Source organism: Centruroides sculpturatus, unplaced genomic scaffold, assembly GCF_000671375.1.
Source record: "Centruroides sculpturatus isolate CEXI.00-Female unplaced genomic scaffold, Cexi_2.0 scaffold1178, whole genome shotgun sequence".
In the NCBI taxonomy this organism is placed as follows: domain Eukaryota; kingdom Metazoa; phylum Arthropoda; class Arachnida; order Scorpiones; family Buthidae; genus Centruroides; species Centruroides sculpturatus.
Genome location: NW_019385365.1, coordinates 232,790 through 249,589, shown reverse-complemented (window position 1 = coordinate 249,589; position 16,800 = coordinate 232,790). Strand labels below are relative to the sequence as shown.

Here is a 16,800-nt window from a genome sequence, read left to right as displayed (position 1 = left end):
GTTCTCCCGGGAGACACTCCCTTCGGCAAATGGCTGGGATACGGCCTTACCTCGGCCACCGGTGGACAAATTTCGTCCAAACCTTTTAATCCGCATATTTTTCGTACAAGTTTGGAAAAAAGTTGGGACGTTAATTCTAACTGGAAGTTAACTGCGGAATCTAAGTATTTCGGACTTAGAAAATCGTTGGCGACTCTTGGTTTTTCACATTTTCCCACGTAGAAATTATAAGTAAAGCCATTACGGTTCCCGCCCTATTTAAGCCAAGGACCGGAAAACGACGTAAACTTTGCAAAAATTGTTCAAATCTTTGCCAAAGTATTTATTAAGTTACATACAAATTACGGAATTAAGGGACGGGTGGTAAAGATCGACGCTACGTGGCGTTATCGGAAAGTTTGGCAAATTTCCATGGACGAAATAAGTCGACGTAACATTCGCCATCCGACGAAAGCCAGGTACGGTACCTTCCGGGAGGATTTTCTATGGGAAACTAGTACCTATTTCGGCGTAAGGCGCCCGAAGAAAACCCAAAAACGCCCGGTGGCCGGTGGGCCGGCGGGGAGCCCACCCTCCGCCGGCGTCCAGCGGTTTAATTCGCTCCGCCACTCGTAATCTTTGGCGGAAACCAGAGCCGACCGGCCGTAAACTTATACGTAGAGTTATTCTCACCCGTTTGGCCGCTAACCAGTAAGACGACTATAAAACGAACCCGGTGGCGGCAGTTTCTCCCAGTAGATTTGGCGAAATTTCGGGGGTTCCGTGGTGGCCGATAGCTTTTTATTCCGTATAATTTTTAAAACACCCCCGATTATCTATTACCGGAAATATAAAAGCGGGACGGAATATCGATAAGCGGAAGTTGTGGGGAATATTCCGGGATTACGGGATTTTTACGGTTTAAAGTAAATGAAAATGACCGCCATACCTTATACGTCAAACGTTTAAGTATAATCCGGTAGAAACAATTAGCGGTTGTACGCTAAGAACCAGAGGGTGGTTAACGGTGGGTCGAGCGAGAAACTACGGCGTTTAACCGTTGGATAGGATAGGGAAAAATTTGACATTCGGCTCTTACTGGCCGCGAATAATTATTATTCCACTCGGAGGAAAATAGACGTTTTCCGTAACAAAAATTGAATTCGAATGGCAAATTACCCGCCGTAATTTCGACGCGTTGGCGTAAATTGGTCGAATTATTAACCATTCTCCAGCCGTTTACCGTTTCCTGGCGGACGCGCGCGTTCCAAATGTTTCTCCTTTTTACTTTTTAGCTTCGGGCAGTCTCGAAACGTCGAGATTTTCAAAAATCCCGGGGTCCAGTTCCAAAGGATTACCTACTAAACGCTGGGAGGTGGCGGATGGTCCGGACGTTTCGTCGCCTGTAAAACCCAATTGGTCTAAGCTAAAGGTTTAAACTATTTTTCCGCGCTTACTCCACTTATTTATTTATATTGGTAACGTCGGCCCCCAATTCTCACTCGGACGAAATATCTTCTTTTATATTACGTATAAAGACGGATAGACTTTGGCTAACGAAAGGCGGTTACGTAATGCCGCTTCCGTATTAAAATATACAAATTACCGTGTAGAAGGGAGGGATTGCCCACCCGCCGGGGGATAATCGATTTATCTAAGATTTACGCCGAGCGTCGGTAAGCGTATAAAATGGATAACGCCGTGTAAAAAAAATCTGCATTTAACAAAATGGAATCCCGTCTCGGAGGGAGAACGACTGGCGTAGCCAACTCGGTCGTTATTAGTTACGTCATAGTCTATCATTTTATTCTTTGCTACCATTGTGCTTTCGTCGTCCGACAAACTAGCTAAGACCGTGCCGTACGGACGCCACGTTAATACGGATATATCGACTACTCGTTGGTCGACCATAGGCCGGGCGTAGAAAAAGCCGAGGAGGGCCGAAAATGAAAAATTCGGCCTATTTATTCAACCGTCGAACGGTTTTAGTTTTATCGAGTGTAGACTACGGGGGTAGAGAAATTTCTTTTCTACCACTTCGTCGATAAAATGCGTCGGTATTTGTAAAATAAGTAATTCCATACTACTTTTATATCTCGGTTTATACGTCGATAATTCTGTAATTTGGTAAACGCGCGATTTATAAGTATTGTCTCGATAGAAGCTATTACCAAACGATAACCGGCGCTGCCTAAGTACCGAACGTGCAAAAATTAAATTTCTACGTTTAATAAATGTAACCGGATAAAAAATACTTTACGTAAATTAGCGGGGGATATGGCCATATACGCGGCATTAAAACCCAGCGACGGGAGAGCGTCCGATCCAAATTTAGCGCGGTAAAATGTCGGATTCTTAATGGCTGACGGTATCGATCGATTATTAAGTTCATCGATTCGGATAATCGGCGTACCCTCGGGTAGTCCGGATATACAACTACGTAGGTGTATATTTACGGTCCGTGGTTGATGGCGGTAGGTTGCTACGTAGGAAGGTAGATTACGTATCTTACTTCGTTCGTACGGCGAATGATTGGTAACGATTTACTTTCTAAGCCATCTTATTTATAACTAGCTGCGAGGACCCGCTTGGCTGGACAAAAAGTAACGATAGTGAAGATTAAGATAATTACATTATAGCTAATCTTACCCGTTTTCACAGAATGTAAGAATTAGGTCCCCCGTTTCTAGACTAATTAGAGAATTTTTACGTCCAGTCAAACCAACTATATTCAACGTTTCTGGAACGTTTACAATCGTTCTATTATCGAACCAATATGCAATAACAAATTCGAATTTCAAAAGGTTCGAACATTTGGTTAAAAAATCAAAATATATAAAAATATTTATAACAATGTCTGAAATGTTATTAATTTAATACACTTAATGAAGACTAAACGTAACAAAAAATCGTATCTAAAATAGTACAGTAGAAGCCGTTTTTCCGGTTAAGCCTTAATTCTCTCCCTCTCCCCGCGGAGGAATTTCAAAAAATCCCTTCTTAGTGTGCGTTTTCCTGACGTACCCTAACTGTGTACCAATTTTCACCTCTCTAGGTTCAGTGGTTTGCTCTGGGCGATGATGAATCAGTGAGTGAGTCAGTCAGTCAGGACAAGCAATTTTATATATTTAGATATAATATAATATCTATCTATATCTATATATATATATAAATGGACATGTATGTCCCTATATTTCACTTTTCCGCAAAAACTACACATCGCACGTCAATGGTGTTTGTATGTGGTGGTAGCCCCGAGTCTCCATTTGTGCACTATGGTGGTTGCGTCTCGATAGCTATAAGGGTGCGGGAGATATGGGGCTGAAAGTGGTTGAAAGTGGCTTTCTATTACAAATGTTTTGTTCGAATTTGTTCGAACAATATTCGAATTAAATTCGAACATAAAATTCGAATATTGGTTCGATTACAGAACGATTGTAAACGTTCCAGAAACGTTGAAAATAGTTCGTTTGACCGGACGCGAACAGGAGACGTTCAGAAATAGAATCGGGACCAGATCTCTAATTAGAAATGGGGGACCTAATTCTTGCATTTTGTGAAAACGGGTAAGATTGGCTATAATGTAATTATCTTAATCTTCACTATCGTTACTTTTTGCCCACAAATAAAAACCCAGTGAAGCGGGTCCTTGCAGCTAGTAATATATATAGATATAGATAAAAATGATACGCGGGCCTAGGAATTTTTCCCGACGGGCACCGAGCGTCGCTACCTAGCCCGACCGCGATAGGTACGGAAAAGAAAACCTTCGGTGTCCTCCTATTATTTTAAATTATTTTCTCCGTCGTTAGTCCAAATTTCGAAAGAGGAGAGAAGTTACTCAAATTTCTTGCCAAAGAGGAGCAGTTTCCATAGACGCGTGTCGAAAGACTATCCGCGCGTTATAGTCGCGCCAGGAGAGGAACGACCGTCCGGGTCACGAATTTGGAGTATAGCCAGCGATTAGAGAGGTGGAGAATCCTACGTGTATACTCAAAACACGTTGGCCGGAACCTTCCAACGGTGGCGCGTAATTTACTCTTACGGAGTATAAGTTGTATAAAATGGCGGAAAGACGGCGTCCGGCTTCGTCCCCTTTAAAATATCTACTCAAATACGCGTAATCCCGGGATTTCGATCGAGTTCCGTTCCGAGATCCGTGTTTGAAATCGAGCGTAAGACCGCGCGCATCGCGTATTATAATCGGCGTAGCGCTTACGTAAAGTAACATAATACAGCCAGCGGCGGCCTTATCCATTGCCAGGCTCTGGGCGGCAGATCTTTGCCAGGCCCTTGTCCTTTGTGCAAAGTATGTGAATTGAAATAGTAAGCACTTATTAATATTAATATATCGATATATTGTACTATAAATTAAATTTATTTTATTGTTATAACTAATAGCCAAGGATAAAATAAAAAGTTTTAAATATCAACTTTTTTCTACTCGGTTGTTGCGCCAGGCCCCTCCAAGAGCGAGGCCCCGGGCCATTGCCCCGCTGGCCACCCCCTAAGGCCGCCACTGAATACAGCCAAGCCGAATAGATGTATCGTATTTCGAACCACTTTTTAACTCTTTAATTAATTTTGGTGTTTTATTACTAGAAGTTTGGCGAAAACACTCGGCTAGACATCACCGAGACTCTATAGAAATCTCGGCGTACGACCGATTTTATTTTTATTCCCTTTCTTTACAAACTCGCGCGTTAACCTTATAAAACTGAACTTTAAAACGAAATGACGTCGATGCCGGCAAAATATTCCGTTTTCCGTTTTCCGTCCGAGCCGAAGGGCGGAGTGCGGTAAACGGGGAAGACAATCGGGATGTGGAGGAGGGGTAAGCGATTGGCTATAATAAATAAAGTACGGCGGCTAATTCCAGATATAATTATTAACGAAAATAGTTCACCTTGGTCGTTAGATTTTGGTGTAACTAATTTGGGAAAAAAGTTGGCTAGAGGAGAAGCTCTAATTTCCCAGGGAGTAGAACGACACGCGGACATTTTTACTATAACTTTAGTAAAGTTTGTAATACGAAGCCAAAGCGCCGAATACTGGTGGGTCGAGCGAACTTTAGAGTTTTCTTCGCGCGTCTAAAACCTAAACGGGAGCCAAATTCGCGTAGAAAAGCCTCCGAAACTTTCGACTCCACCCTCGGCCGTCTAATTTATAGAATGACCGGTGAATAGAAAGTCTGGGGTTTGGGTAATTGCGGAGATAAAAGTTAGCGACGGTCGGTGGAGGCATTTGGCCGTCTCTCGGGGATCGTACTCTCTACGTACCGTACGGTACTGGCCATAAGGTAACGACTCGCGCCGACGTTATTATTGTCAGTCGCTTTCGTTGGGCAAGCCATTGATCTTTCGCTAGTTTAATTAAATAAAATAGTCGCGTGGCTATCGGTATACAAATATTTGCTGACGGAAAATAATTCCGCAGCCATTAGTCGGCGTAGCTTAATGAATTACGTCGATAACCATATTAATTCGTGTTAATCTTTATATCTAAGAATATTCTTCGACGATAAATTAGATTTCAAAGTACGGCCGTTTCTTCTCTTCCGACTAAATTTACGTATTTATTTATTAAATCGGGACTCGAACCCGGATTCCTCCCAAGGACGAAACGTCGCTCTACGAGATTTCGTAAGTCCCCTCGATGGGTCCTTTCGTCCGAGTATTTAAATAAATTCGTTGTAACGGGGAGAAATGTTTTCCGGCGGAAAAACCGGCATAAAACACAAAATTGCGCGGAGCGTCGAAAGAGGAGGGAGAAACGACGGAAGCCAAATGGTCCGAAAAATAGGTTCTCCCGCCCCTTTTAACCAAAAGCGGGCTAATAATCCCCTAGACGGGCGGGAAAGGAAAAGTGACGAAAGCCCACGCCTGGTTTCTCGGTTTACTTACGAAGAAAGAACCGCCGAAATGAAGGGAACGTAATTGGAAATAAAAAATGAAAAGACGGTCGAAGAAGTAGCTTTACGCTTTCCCGCACCGTATTTACGGGCTGGGAAAATCGAGTCCGGAAGATTCGCGCGTAACGAGTAGACGAAGGAGAAAAAATGACATTTGAAGAACGGCCAATGCTTGTTTTCTCGTCGGCTCCCTTTTCTCGCAACATTAACGGCATCCTCTAACCCAGTGTTTCTCGACCTCTAACGAATCGTCGTCCCCTTCGACGTAATATCACCCCCTTCAGTAAAATCGTTACGTAGTATCGTCCCCTTGGCAACAAAATTCCCATGCCGAGGGGCGAGGCTAACGCCAAATTCGTACCGCATCGAATAGACTAGTGACTAGTATAATGTTATTTGTTTAATTATTGTACGATATAACCAATAAAATATCTAATTATTCTTAATATAATGTTTTACTATATCGCCCAGAAAATTGTTTTTCGCCCCCCAAAATGTAAATTGTTACTAATCGCCCCCTGAAGATGGAAAAACGCCCACACGGGGGCGATATCGCCCCCGTTGAGAAACACCGCTCTAACCTAACTATACGTACGAGAAGGTTTTCCTTTTATCGCCATACCGGAGGACGACTCCCACGTCACGCCTGTCACACCCGAAACGAGAGTTTCGTTAAGTTAGCTTCGGCTACGGAAAACGTAAGTAATGAGACCAGGATTGAAACTGGCGAAAACTACCGATTAAACCAGGCGAATAATATTAATTTAATAATAATAAAAGATTTTAAAACATAAATACAACATAGAGGCAGCGGCCGAGAGATGGAGGGGAGATGGAATTTCCATTTATTTCTTCGAGTAGAATGTTTAGGAAAGACGAAAATTCCGACTCCATTAGCGCTTTTCTATCTATTTGTACAATTAAGTCTCGAACGAACACGTCCTATCGGAGACGAAAGGTACGAAAATAACACCGAAGACGACGCAAAAACCGAGGAAAGTGTCCGACAGGGAAGAAATCCTTAATTAATTTCGACTCTGAATTCGAGTCGAACGTCGCTTAATGGAACCGGACGAAAAAAGTCGGGGTAAAGGTGGGTGGGACGAACGGCATTTTTGTCGACTAACGGAGGCGAACTGGGTTCCTCTTCCAAAACCAAAGAATGGCGGTAAATGTAAAATTCTAAGATGGAAAGGTTTCGTAACTGGATTCCCGTCTCCGTAGAAAAGCCACGGTTCGTCCAACCCGCAACCTTCGAAATCCTTCTCCGTCCCGAATTTTGCCCCGCCATTTTACACGCTCGCATTTTTCACCGTATCGTTTTCGCACGCGACCAGAAGCCGCGGAAAGAAAGGTCCGGGCCGGGATTATCGGAAAATTCGGTGGTGGGAAGAGGAGGATCCGCCTTCTTGGCGGAAAGGAATAGTTGGAAGAAAATCTCTCTTATCTTTTCCTTTCCGCGGAAATAAAGCCGGATAACAAGGAACCGAAAAATTTTAATCTCGATGACATTCCGCATTCGATTTACCAGGACAATCGTCCGGGTTTGTTTCTCCGCCAATGGACGGATAAACGGGCGGAATGCGGGCACCGTGGCCCGGGAAGGAAATTCCGAAAAAGAATACTTTTCGGGGCGAAAGTTTAGCCACGACGGACGTGGCAGAAAAGAGCCGTTTACCCGACTGGGCCGAACTTTAAAACTGGTCGTCTACCCCTTTCGCCGCCTTCCCGGCTGGAAAAGAGAAATAAACGGATAGGTAAAACTTGGAAGATAACCCAAGGTAACCCCGGAAGGAAAGGCAAAATGAACGGGTTTAGGACAAAGGACGAAATTCGGTAAGGGTTTGAGCGTAACGAGTAAAATTTGGGTGGAAACTCCGTAATCGTAGGACGGGTTGTCCGCCGACGAAGCGGTGCCCCACTCTCCCTCGATTCGCAACAGCGGAAAGAAGCCGGGGACGATAGGCGGGCGGAAAATGTCTAGAACCGGGTCCCAGTCGAATTTCGACGGACTCCGCCCCAAATATTAAACGACGAGTATCGAGAGAGTTGGGAAGAGGAGGGAGGAATCTCTTCCCCATCCGAAACGATAAACGAGTAATTAACGGCGACAAAATGGTGGCGGGGAAGGAGGGGAGGAGAGGAAGAAGCCGATCCCAGGGGAGGCGGACGCGTAATTTTATACGAGAGCCATCGATCACTCGGACGCGCATTTGAAAGGCGACGCCGCTACTTTTCTCCCGAATTTTGACGGATTCTTCGGCCGGTGTCGCGTGACCGAAATCTCGGAGACAAAAAAAAACCGCCGGCCGAGAGGAGATCTTCCGTCCGCTCCGCGTCGTCGGCGGTCGGCGCGGCCGGTGGCACCCCCGCCTCCGATTTACCGGGCTTCCGGTTAAATCTTGGTCCCGGGGCACCGGCGACGGAAAGGTTCGGTAGGAGTTAGGCGGGCCGGCCAGGTTGCCCGTCGGAAGAGCAAAATGGCGGCCACCGAGAAAAGGGAAAGAGAGGACGAAGGCTCCCGGGTAGCCGCGGAGGGGATCCGCCCTAACAAAGCTCGAACACCTGGAAGTAAACAAAGCGGCGTTCCTGTAAAATGCGTCGACCGATTACTTCTTTCTTCCCTCCGGAAAGTGCGCAAAATTCTTTCTTCGGGACGCCTCTATCCAGTTAAACATCGGCCAACGAGTGTCGACCATCGCCTTCGTCCCCCGGAAATTTTCCTCTCCTCTCGTCCAAACGAGTCGTCTCTTTCGGCTTTTTTCGGGCGCGGCGCGAATAATCGCCTAATTACCCGCGGCCCCGGCTCCCGGGCGCGGGGGAGCGCGGCGCGAACGGTGGCGGGACGTCCCGCGGAGTTCGCGCCTCCCGGTCTTTCGGAGGGCGGCGCCGTACCCAAATTCCTGCCGCGACCGAAATGTTCGGAATTCCCGGACCCGCGGGTATTAAAAGCTTTTGTAGTCGACTCTCCCTCCTCTCGTTTGTTTTACCCTCCTCCTCCCGGAAAGGTCCGGCGAACGACCTCTCCCGAAATCTCTGTAAACCGGTCGACGAACAATACGCCTTTCGTTCGGTGGCCCGTCTCTAGCGGACGACGCGTCGTTTCGCCAAACTCCCGTTTCCTGGGAAAAAGTAGGTCGCCTTCCCCCTTTAAATAAGCGCATCTCTCCCCCCCGCCAACTACATTTACCGGCCACGGCGGAGGGGCCCCCTTCTCCGCCGCTTAGTCGCTCGACCGCCGATACGAGTCTCCATCCGTGGACGCTAAAGGCTCCTTTTGCGGCCCCTTAATCTCGATTTTGCCCAGGTATTAGACGGTGGCATTTTGCTGCGGGTTTCGTAATATTTGAACGGAAAAGGGGAAGAGACGAGACTCCCCACCGAAGAGCGACTGCGGTTCTTTCGCGAGTCGGACGTTACCTTCGACCATGCCTTCCGTCGGGGAAGGTGCGACGGAGGAAGCGAGAATCGCGTCGCGGGCGGGGCGACGGTAAGCGCGGGATGTGGCGACCGTTGGAGTGTAAGATAGCCTACTTACCGACGCATTCGTGCGCCTCGTGAGCGGTGGCTCTGCCCCAGGGTCGGTCGAAGTGGAAAGGTTTGCACTTCTCGCAGTCTCGTCCGGCGGTGTTGTGCTTGCAGTCGCACACCAGGAGTCCGTCGCGGTTGTGGACGCAGCGGGAAGCGTGTCCGTTGCACTTGCACCTGCCTCCGACGGCCAAGTCGGAGACGGAGTAGTAGTGGCTTTCGCGCTGCGCGTAGGACTCGTTGTCGGTGGGTTCGGGGGTCCATCCGCTGAGTCTGTTGAAGACCACTTTGACGTCGGTGGCGGTGACCCAGTCCTGCAGCACGGGGCTGTTGTCGAAGTCGTAGGCGGACGGCCTTCCCTCCAGCGTGCTGAAAGCGATGCGCGCCCCCGAGGCGGGCTCCACGTTGGACTGGGCGTCGGTACAAAGGGGCTCCTGCTCGTTGGCCTTGGTGATGATGGCCCTGTTCTGGCGCCCGTACATCTTGCGGCACTGGCTGGAGTAGTACTGGAAGGGGTGCCACGTCTTGCCGTAATCCATGCTCTTATAAATGGCCAGCGAATCGGGTTTCTGGTTACAGAACTGCAGACTGATGTAGGTCAGTTCGTACTTCTTGCCCAAACTCAACGTCAGAGAAACGTTGTGTAGCGACTGCCCGAAAGGCTCCGACATCCAGCAGGTGACGTTGTTGGGGTTGTTCAGGTCGGTCAGGTAAGCCACCGGGTGTCGTCGCTTGGGGTGGCCGGCGTCGCAGATCTGGCAGTTCCGCACGATCTCTCCCTTGTCGTCGCCGGACGTGACGCAGTAGCGACTGGGCGGGTTGCCGCACTCGCTCGACGCCTTGACTTCCTTTCCGAAGGCGGCGTTGACGAAGTCGGGAATGCATCTGCGGGGTTCGTTGGTTTCGTCGTAACAGGGATCGGGCGGGTTCTGCTGCACGGCGAACATCCCCAGGAAATTGGCCAAACACAGCGGCAGGTACAGTCCGACGAGCGCGGCCACGACGGCGGGCGACATGTTGCGTGTCGACGGCGCGGCGGTCCCGTTCCGAATGAGCCGAGAGGGTGACGGCTCGCGCGCTACCCGCCTAACTACTTCCCCCGCCTCGCCCCGCACCAATTGTGGCACACGACGGGTGCAGTCCAACCGTTCCCTCCCCCTGCACCGCGGCGGATCGATTGCGGAAGCACGTGTTTGGCCGGACGCGCGGATAACCCTCCGACCGGCCACGGCTGGCGTCGCCGCCGACCGGGAACTCCCACCCTCCCGGTTAATCGGGCCGGGGATCCCGTCGAAGGCGGAGTTCGGCATCCCGCCTCCGCCGCGCCGGACCTGTTGAGTCGACGTGACCGCGTCCAACGATGACGTAAGGCCGACTTTCGGGCCGCCCGCGTCCCGATTTGTTCCACCATTCGAAGGTCGCGCCCGTCCTAAATATGGCGCGACCGCACGGTTCGTCCGCTTTTCCCCGCAAACGACACACTTCCTACCGGCGTGTTCCTCGGTAAATACGAGGAAAGGGGTGGGTTTGGGGAAAAGAAGAGCGTTATGGCCGCTACTCGGCAGTTTTAGCGAAATTTAAGCGCGGAAATAAAGCAGAGACCGACGAATTTTGCAAATATTTTTGCCGATAGAAGAAACGTGCGTTTGACCAAAATACGCCGTATAAATCGCTTCCTTTGGGCGCGAGAAAGTTCAACTCGTCCAGAATGTAATTGAAGGATTAGCCCTCCCCCAGAAGAGCGCTTTAATTCTCGCTGTTTTTCTTTGGCCGAGCACTTCCGGCGTAATCGGAATTGACCGCGTGGGAAAAGGCGCCGTTACAGAGTCTTCCCCGGCGGTTGTCCATTTTTCAGATGAATATCGGACTTGGAAAAAATTCCGCCCGGCCAATAAACTTGCCGCCGTCGGACCCACAAACGGATCGTTCCCGAGATAAAGTCCGACTCCGCCCGTCCCCGGCGCGTTCGTAAATTTGCCCCGGGACCGGTCGGTGGCCGGATCTTACGGGACTCGTATTTAAAAGCGGCGGAATTTCCGTCGGTAGAAAAGGCTTAGTGGGCGACCGGGCGCGATGCGTGCCTCCTTCTTCCCCGCGATACTTTTCGTCCGTCCGACTCGTGACTCACTTCTCTTTTCATCTTTTACGCCGCCCCTTTGTCCCTTTTCTCCTTTCAACGGTGCCTTTTATACCTTTTTTCTTCTGCCCCCTTTGTTTATCGTTACTCCCTCCGCCCTTTTCTCTCGCTGGCTCGCCTTCCTTTTCCGCCGAAATCTAGACCACTTTTAGGAATGCGCGAAGGGGGGGGGGAAATCGCCGACTCGGCTTCTCCTTTTATCCGTTAAGCGCGTACTCGGAAAGAAAGAAGGCCGCGAAATCGATAAAGTCGGGAAGGCCGAGGAGGGGCGAGGCGCGGATAATCCGTCGAGCCGGGGCCGCGGCGCGGACGGAGCCCGGGAGTGTGTCGATGGCCGGTATAAAGTGGATTAGAGCAAAAATGTCTTCATTCCCGCGCGTATTGTCGACGTCCCGGAAGACGGGGCCTTTACAAATCGGGCCATCCTCTTTGTGCCGCGTCGATCCCCTTCTTCGGGGTCGTTTGTCACCGCCGCTCGAGCGGAAAACGTACGACGGGCGCGACGATTATTGGCCGCATGTAATTAATTTGGCCCGGATCGGCCGACGTTTTCCGCCAGATTAGGATAAAAGAGGAAGAGAATTCGAGTCCCCGGGGCCGAGTCTAAGTCGTCTTTCCTGTATGGCGTCCCGCCTAATGGAACTTTTCGATAAAGAATCGTATAAATTCCTCTCGAATAAAGTGAAGTAAACGTCTCCCGAGATTTTCCGAATTTCCAAGAGAGCGCGACCGTAAATAAATATTCCGAGTCGAGTCTCTCCCTTTCCCTCTTCCCTCTTCCTCGGCTTAATTACGTCGTACCCGCGCCCGCTTCCATCCCGGTCTCGGCCGGCTTAGGAAGTACGTAATCCAAGCCGGGGAAGTTAAACGTTCCGACCGGAAGCGCCTTCTTCGCGCCATCTGGCGTCGGCGATTAAAGCCATAAAGTCGCCGCACCGGACCGAAATATTTTCGCTTGGCGTCTGCGCCGGCCAGCGAATCGTTCGTAGTTAGCGACGAAGCAAAATTCCCACGGCGCGGGTTCGAATTCCGCCGGTCTGAACCGGTTTGATTTCCCAGCCACGACTTTAAGCGTGTTTGGCGCGGACCGAATTTGCGATTTTAAAAATAAAACTGTAACGGAGAATAATGGGGGAAAGCGGTGGCCATCGGCGATGAAACCGTTCGTTTCTCGAGTAATAACAAAAACGAAAATAATTTTATTTATTCCGGCCTTAAGCTTGGTTGGCGTTGCCGAAAATTAATGAAACGCTTTATCTCGTATCGGTTATTAACCGACTAATCGCTGGACGTCCGTCGCTCACTCGCCGATTCGATCGCACTCTTATCTGGAAATCGCCCGAAAAATAAAAATAAGTAACTTGGGCTTAAAATTTAACGTATTTAATCCGGCGATAAACAAATATAAAAAGCAAAATGACGCGTAATGGCTTATTCCCATGGCGATAGCCAGAGACGACTTTTACGGAAACGATTCTTGTAAGGATTTTTAAGCGTCGTTACCCGGAAAATAGGTTTGACTAGCGAGTTGGACAAAGGGGAGGACGGCGACTCGGACCGGGGGTAAGAGGATTTGTCAATTGTTAGTACGGTAAGTCCGCTTTTTCTTATTTAATTAGGCGTAGATATGGCGCAAAGGACCTACGGATAGCGACTTTATCGGAGTTCATTTTACCTTATTCGCGTTACTGTCCGTTACGCGTAAACGCTAAGGTTCTTAAGAAATGATCCGCTGGTAATTAGGTGGCGTAATTAAAATAAACGAAGTAATCGGACGGACGCTTACCACGCGTTCAAACGGGCTCTTCTCGCGTTACGTTACGTCCGGCCAATCCAACCGGTCGTTACAAATAACGCTTTCTTGGATGGGCCGGACGTAACGTAACGCGAGAAGAGCCGGTTCGGACACGGCCTTATTTCGATAGAGTATCGTTACGTTATCCTATCTTTTCCTTTAACGTTACGTTAAAGATACGGATAGTAGACGGGTGGGTAATTCTGATCCGGGCCACGCTCCCTTACGCCAATTAGCGACTTATCCGTATTTAAATCGATTGGAACCCCGTTTAAAACGCTGGTTTGGTGGCGGATGGCCGATGGTTTTGCCGGAAATGGAAATGGCGCGGCCCGAGTTATATTTTCTACGCAAACGATTAATAGAAGCGCCACCGACTTTCCGTTACCGAACGAAAATTCCGCCAATGGAATTGGCCCGACCTCTTCCGTAACCAAAGGGAGAGAACTTTTAAGACCGCATCCGAAGGGATTTTTCTTCGAAGGTCGAGCTTCCTCCACTCTTAGAGGAGTCCGGAGGTCGATATCGCGGAACCAGCGGATCGACAGACAGCCGTACCTTTACATTCGCGCGTCATCCGTCGATTGCCTAGAAAGTGTCTACTTTTTACACGGCGAGAAGTCGATAAAAGTAAACTAACGCTATTTTCACCAAGATTCATTTTTCTAACAAATACGAATAATAAATAGAAAGTGCTTTATACGTTGCAAAAAGAAATACTAAAACTTGTAAGGTTCTATCGCTTTCCATCATTAGCATTATATACACTGGCTACTCCCCAGTTCCGTCCCTTTTTCGCAGGCGATGGCCACCGCGCTTTCGTCTTCTCTCTATCGTTGCCGAGGATGTGGAAAATAGAGAATGTACGAGAGTCCGTAAAAGTGGCGTACGCGGTAGAGACGTCGTCCCTAACAAAGATAACGCCACCCGGCAGATACGTCTCCAGATAGAACCTTTAGGATTTTTGGCGGCCGCTTCCAGACGTCCTCCGATCTTACCGGGTAGACGAGAAGGCGCGTGGCGCCCTCTTCACCACGGAAAATTTTGCCCGCTTAGCCGGCCTACGATGGGGCGGATGTTTTTTATTTATTTTTTGTAAATATTGGTAGAATATAGCCTAAATATAAAGTACGAGTTACCAGCGTTATTTCCAACGTAGGTCTACCGTAGCGTAGTTAATTACGCGTTAGTTGGCGTATAAGAGCGCGTCGTTTTAAAATAATTTTGCTTGGAATTTCGTATATCTTTTGTTTTAATGTACGTAAGGCCTAGAAATATGTATTTGTTGGTTACAAAATCGTTTAATTAAACTGGTCTGGTAAAAATACTATGTAAATTTACCGGGATCGATACGAAAAAGTGGCCATTTTAATAAATAAAAAACGTTTGTATTTTGTCTATTATTCGGCTCTTATTTTGCGGCCCGATGTCCGGCGCTCACTGGCCGTGGCTGGGTCGACCGCCTTCCCTCTTATCTACGCCGGCGATTAAAATCCTTTTTACGTTGTCGTCGTATATTTTAAAATTTTTCGTAACGACTTCCAGCTACGTATTTCGTATGTAAGGAGTAGATAATATTATACGAACCATCACCGTTCCGGTCCGATTGCGCGGAGCGGACAGTGGCTACAGACACTCCGGAGCTCGGTGTTCGGAATACGGGCTAGGCGGTCCAAGACGTTACTGGCGGTTGACGAAATTTGGCAAAGAAGCGTCGTCGGCCCCAGCCAAACGGAATGGCCGTTTCGTCGTTCTAACCCGCGGCCCGTCGCGTTAAATTGCGCGGCCCGCTAAGCGATATTTTACGTCTATTAAAACTTTTGTCTCCCGTTAAGTTTATACCGAAACGATTAAATAAATGAAAATTTGCGCGAGTCGTTGTTATAACGCGCCGGTGCCAGTACCGACTGGCGGTATAACAATAAAATCTTATTCGTTTCGTATTTGTTTTACCTTTTTAAAAGCGCGTTTGCCGAAACCGCGGCCCGCCGTAACGTTACGCGCGATGGAAGTGTCCCGCCAAACAATTTGGGTGGGCCGGGCCCGTTCTAACCCCCGTCCGACGACCTTGGCGCGGTAAAGATCCGCCGGAGGCGGTGGAGAAGATAAATACGGAGGCCAACAAACAAACGGGAGGCGGGATCGTCGGAGAAGTAAAAACAACTACGACGGAGTCTTTTTCTACTTCCGGGTGGAAAGCCTGGCGCAACGGCCGGAGTTCCGTACAACCATCGGCGGACGACTACTCCAGCGAATTTACGCGCGCCGCTACGCGTCTGGCCATTAGTACCCCAACGCGTCTAATTCGTCTTGGACGGTGTCGGGGCGGAGAAGCGCGGACCGCTACGGAGTGGCAGTCTTCGGCCGCCAATCCCGCTACGTACGAAAACGGACCACCGCGTTACTGTACGGAGAATGGCCGGCCAGCGCTTCCATCCCGCCTTTGCCGCCCCTATCGCCGGCTTACTAGTCATTTCTTACGGATCGACCGACGAAGACGACGTAAAGCCAGGGCAATGCGACAACGGAGTCTCCAGCCGGGAGCAGACTCTCTAGGAAAGTCGATCCTTATTTAGGCGTTAAACGCGCCAAGAAAACTCGGAAAACTTGGCGCAGCCAGCCCGTTAGTCAGCCGCCAACCCACCACCCACTACCGACGTTAAATGATTTCGTTCGTTCGCTCAGTAGTAGACCAATTCCATCTCGTACGACGCGTCGTACGAGATGGAATTGCTAATAGAAGCCACCGACCATGGCGACGGTCGGTCGCTTCTATTAGCGTTAAGAGAGACATCGACGACGTAACGATGCGTTCAGAAAATCCCGTTCCTGGCGGGTGGGGCCGCCGACGACTATTTTCCAGCCAGGTAATTTTCGGAGTCGCGCGCGCCTAGCTTTTCCCGGGAATGCGACCGTCGCCTTCAATTTCGGGAATTTTTCGCGCGAAATGGGTCCCGCCCCCAGCGCGTCCAGCTCCGCCCTTCCCTATTGTGGCCCGATTGCCACTCCGCCGCGGATTAACGGCCGGGCCGCGACAAAGAAAAAGACGTTAATGCCTACGGGGCGGAAAGAGCGAGAAAGTGTTGAGAAGCAAAACCGATGCGAAGCCGTGCGTCGAATAATAGAAGGTGGCTACCGGCTAAACGTCTAGAATATCTCGAAGCAAAGCTCGAATCCGTTCCGGTTATATCTTTTTTCAGAAATTTCTACATTATTTGAATGATGGAAAACAAATAAATAAATTAAGTCCTTTAATTTAAGTCATAACCGTACAAATTTCCGTATTGTTACGACTTAACTTACTCGAAGATTTTGTAGCGCGTAAAATAATTTAAAAAACTGCGTAAATGTAATATTTGTATCGGCGCGATTAACAGAAAATTGACCAATCGACGCTTTATAAATTTTAAAAAATAGGATACGAGTCGGTTAATCCGGCTTCCAAAGGGT

General features: G+C 48.9%; 1 protein-coding gene across 1 annotated transcript in view; it reads right to left on the bottom strand.

Annotated features, from left to right (window-relative positions):
* Positions 1-10,452, bottom strand: part of LOC111638173 (netrin-1-like) — a 29,433-nt gene extending 18,981 nt beyond the window's left edge. The window contains exon 1 of the mRNA XM_023383838.1: positions 9,429-10,452. Within this exon, the coding sequence (XP_023239606.1) occupies positions 9,429-10,434 (1,006 nt within the window). The 5' untranslated portion in view covers positions 10,435-10,452. The remainder of the gene's footprint in view (positions 1-9,428) is intronic.
* Between the last annotated feature and the right edge of the window lie 6,348 nt (positions 10,453-16,800).